The sequence below is a fragment of the Camellia sinensis genome, chromosome 7 (genome assembly GCF_055761805.1).
Source record: "Camellia sinensis isolate YWXY chromosome 7, ASM5576180v1, whole genome shotgun sequence".
Classification (NCBI taxonomy): domain Eukaryota; kingdom Viridiplantae; phylum Streptophyta; class Magnoliopsida; order Ericales; family Theaceae; genus Camellia; species Camellia sinensis.
The window spans coordinates 168,044,523-168,045,457 of record NC_138967.1 but is presented as its reverse complement, the minus strand read 5'-3'; the positions used below and the strand labels follow the sequence as shown (position 1 = coordinate 168,045,457).

The 935-nt window shown below is 48.0% G+C and overlaps 1 protein-coding gene across 1 annotated transcript; it reads right to left on the bottom strand.

Annotated features, from left to right (window-relative positions):
• Positions 1 to 329: 329 nt before the first annotated feature.
• On the bottom strand, positions 330 to 725 carry LOC145796271 (uncharacterized). Its single transcript, XM_082881341.1, has one exon. The coding sequence runs from the start codon at positions 723 to 725 to the stop codon at positions 330 to 332; it is 396 nt and encodes a 131-aa protein (XP_082737467.1).
• Positions 726 to 935: the final 210 nt, after the last annotated feature.

Below are 935 nucleotides of genomic sequence, written 5' to 3'. Positions count from 1 at the left end.
CCATAACGCCAACATTTCGACCGGGCGAGCATATTCAGCTCGGTCCCAATGCGAATTGGTCCATACGCCAATTATGTCGTTGGACAATGCAACTGTTTGTGCGGTCTACTTCCATTCCGGCGAGTGGGAATCAGTCCGGTCCCATTCAGGTCGGTCTTCTTGCCGCTGGCATTCATAATTGCCTTGCGTCCTTGCGAATTCATTGTACAAAGGTGTAATACCAAACAATAAGAGGGCTATTTTTCATTACAAAAGCATTGCTATCTTTTACATTAAGTGCCAAAAGGCTAAAGGTCTAAAAAAGATAAACAACACAAGCAAATTACATCTTAAAAGTAAAAGACCTTAAGGTTGGCCGTATTCCATGGTCTGGGGACAGCCTTGCCATCTATATCTTCTAGATGGTATGCCCCTTTACCAGCAAGACCAATCACCTTGTATGGTCCTTCCCAATTTGCACCGAGCTTTCCTTCGCCAGGGACCACTGTGTTGCCAAGCACCTTTCTTAATACCCAGTCCCCAATCTTGAACAGCCTGGGGTGCACAGCCTTGTTGTACTTTTTGGAGAGTTCTTGTTGATAAGCCGTTATGTGGATCAATGCTCGCTCCCTCCTTTCTTCGGCAAGGTCCAACTCCAATGCCACCGCCTCATTATTCAGATCCGGCTGGAAACTTTCAGAGCGGATAGTTGGCATGCCAATTTCCAACGGGATGATGGCCTCCATGCCATAGGCCAAAGCGAATGGTGTTTTCCCGGTTGACCGCCTTGGCGTAGTGCGGTATGACCAGAGCACATTAGGGAGTTCTTCAGCCCACTTGCCCTTAGCCTTCTCAAGCCGCTTCTTCAACCCGTCCAGGATGGTCTTGTTTGAGGCCTCTGCTTGACCATTTGACTGAGGATAGGCCGGCGTCGAATTATAGAACTCGATCTTCAA